General features: G+C 48.0%; 1 protein-coding gene across 1 annotated transcript; it reads left to right on the forward strand.

Moving 5' to 3' along the window:
- Positions 1-653: 653 nt before the first annotated feature.
- On the forward strand, positions 654-1,272 carry LOC119343562. Its single transcript, XM_037614461.1, has one exon. The coding sequence runs from the start codon at positions 717-719 to the stop codon at positions 1,053-1,055; it is 339 nt and encodes a 112-aa protein (XP_037470358.1). The 5' UTR covers positions 654-716; the 3' UTR covers positions 1,056-1,272.
- Positions 1,273-1,678: the final 406 nt, after the last annotated feature.

Genomic DNA, 1,678 nt, shown 5'->3' on the forward strand with positions numbered 1-1,678 from the left:
GAACCGGTGTTCTCGTCTCCGTTGCTGGAGTTTGCCACCTCGCCCAGCACGTCGAGCAGCACTGCCATCCTCGACAGCTCCGGCCAATGGGCGTCCAGCGTGCCGCGTCCTCCTCACGCGCGTTTGAGCTCCGTCGCCAAGCGCGCTCCTAGCGGTATGAGCCCGACCAGGGTGCACAAGAGAGCGTGGGTCGTACAGCATCTTCTCACGGGATAGAGTAAATAAATGAGATGGTCCAAAGCAATGGGCAGAGATTTTGTCATCATGCACATATATAGAAATATCACGAAGTTCAAGACTATGTATAATTACGCATGAGGATTATACTTAGATCCAGATCAAAGCTTTGCTAGGGTAGTGAACTAGTGATGCCTAGTGATGTCGTTCCGCTCATCCTTCATCACGCCATTCTGCAGTATTTATTCCCGGATAGGTGGCCTAGTAGCTATTGAAGCGCGACACGAGGAATAATATGTCAGGTTAGGTGGCGATTGGTAGCCCACGTGATCAAGCATGGCAGCCACTGATAGCCCACGTGATCAAGCACAGTAACCACATGTTGTCTAATCGACTCCAGCTAGGACCCCAAACCCCACGCCTATCTAGCTCTATAAAAGCCCCGGCAGACCTCTACAAGAAAATCAACCCACGCTAGCCATAAGCAGTGAGTCAGTGCATCGACCTTCGATCAGCTATATCTTTGCATCGATCTGGTCATGGCAGCAGCAATGCTCCCGAGGCTCGTTGTCGTGGCGGCGCTGGTCGCGCTGATGTGCGCTGTCGCTGTGGCCCAGAATGTACCTGCCGTCGGCGGTGCGCCGGTCTGCGACGGTGTCGATCAGAATGTCGTGAATGCGTGCTTCGAGAGCTGTGGAAAAGGTATGAAAATTGCCACTGCCGACAGGACTACTTCGGCGGGTAATACCAAGGTTCAAGTGGACTGCTGTGTAGCTTTTGGAGGCCACTCGTGCATGTGCCAGATGAAGAAGGCGTGGAAGGCTCAGGGCAAAAGTGCTCAGAATAATGTGCAGTGCGTCAGGAAAAAGGCACGCTAGTGAGCTCGTCGTGCATGCAAGACCTCTAGTTTCGTTAGATATTTGTGTTTCTTGCATGTTGGTTTCAAGCGGTCGATGTCCACCCGCTCCTTGCTTGCTTTTATTTGCTTGTGTGTGTCATGTGAGTGTGTTATGTTTTTCTACGTATGAGAGTGTCAGTTGAGTCTTTTTAGTTTGTACCAATCAGAAATAAATGTGGGTGGAATTTCTTGCTTCATCTTGTTTTGTGTGTATATTACTAGCAAACATGCGTTGCAACGGAAGAAAAAAAATCACCCCTCATACACCCACTCGATGACATCAGCGAATTCATTTAAACGTTTCATGATGCCATACAACCAACAACATGCTAAGTGGTGTTGTGTGTGTACTTAAGGTGTTTCCCGAAATCTTTACGGGCACAAAGCTCGAATCAATAGTTCAGTGTACATCACTGTATACGGGTTGGTTATCGCGCACTATGTGAAATAGAGAGGATGATTATGTATCTATTGTAACCTTTAGCGTATGTTATTGTAACCTATAGCATATGGTATCTGGTTGGAATTAACATACCCTATGGCCATAAAAAACCATCCCCTATGGTGGCAATAATATATTTTGTGAGAGCATCAAACTATCAT

This window comes from Triticum dicoccoides, unplaced genomic scaffold (genome assembly GCF_002162155.2).
Source record: "Triticum dicoccoides isolate Atlit2015 ecotype Zavitan unplaced genomic scaffold, WEW_v2.0 scaffold133006, whole genome shotgun sequence".
Lineage (NCBI taxonomy): Eukaryota > Viridiplantae > Streptophyta > Magnoliopsida > Poales > Poaceae > Triticum > Triticum dicoccoides.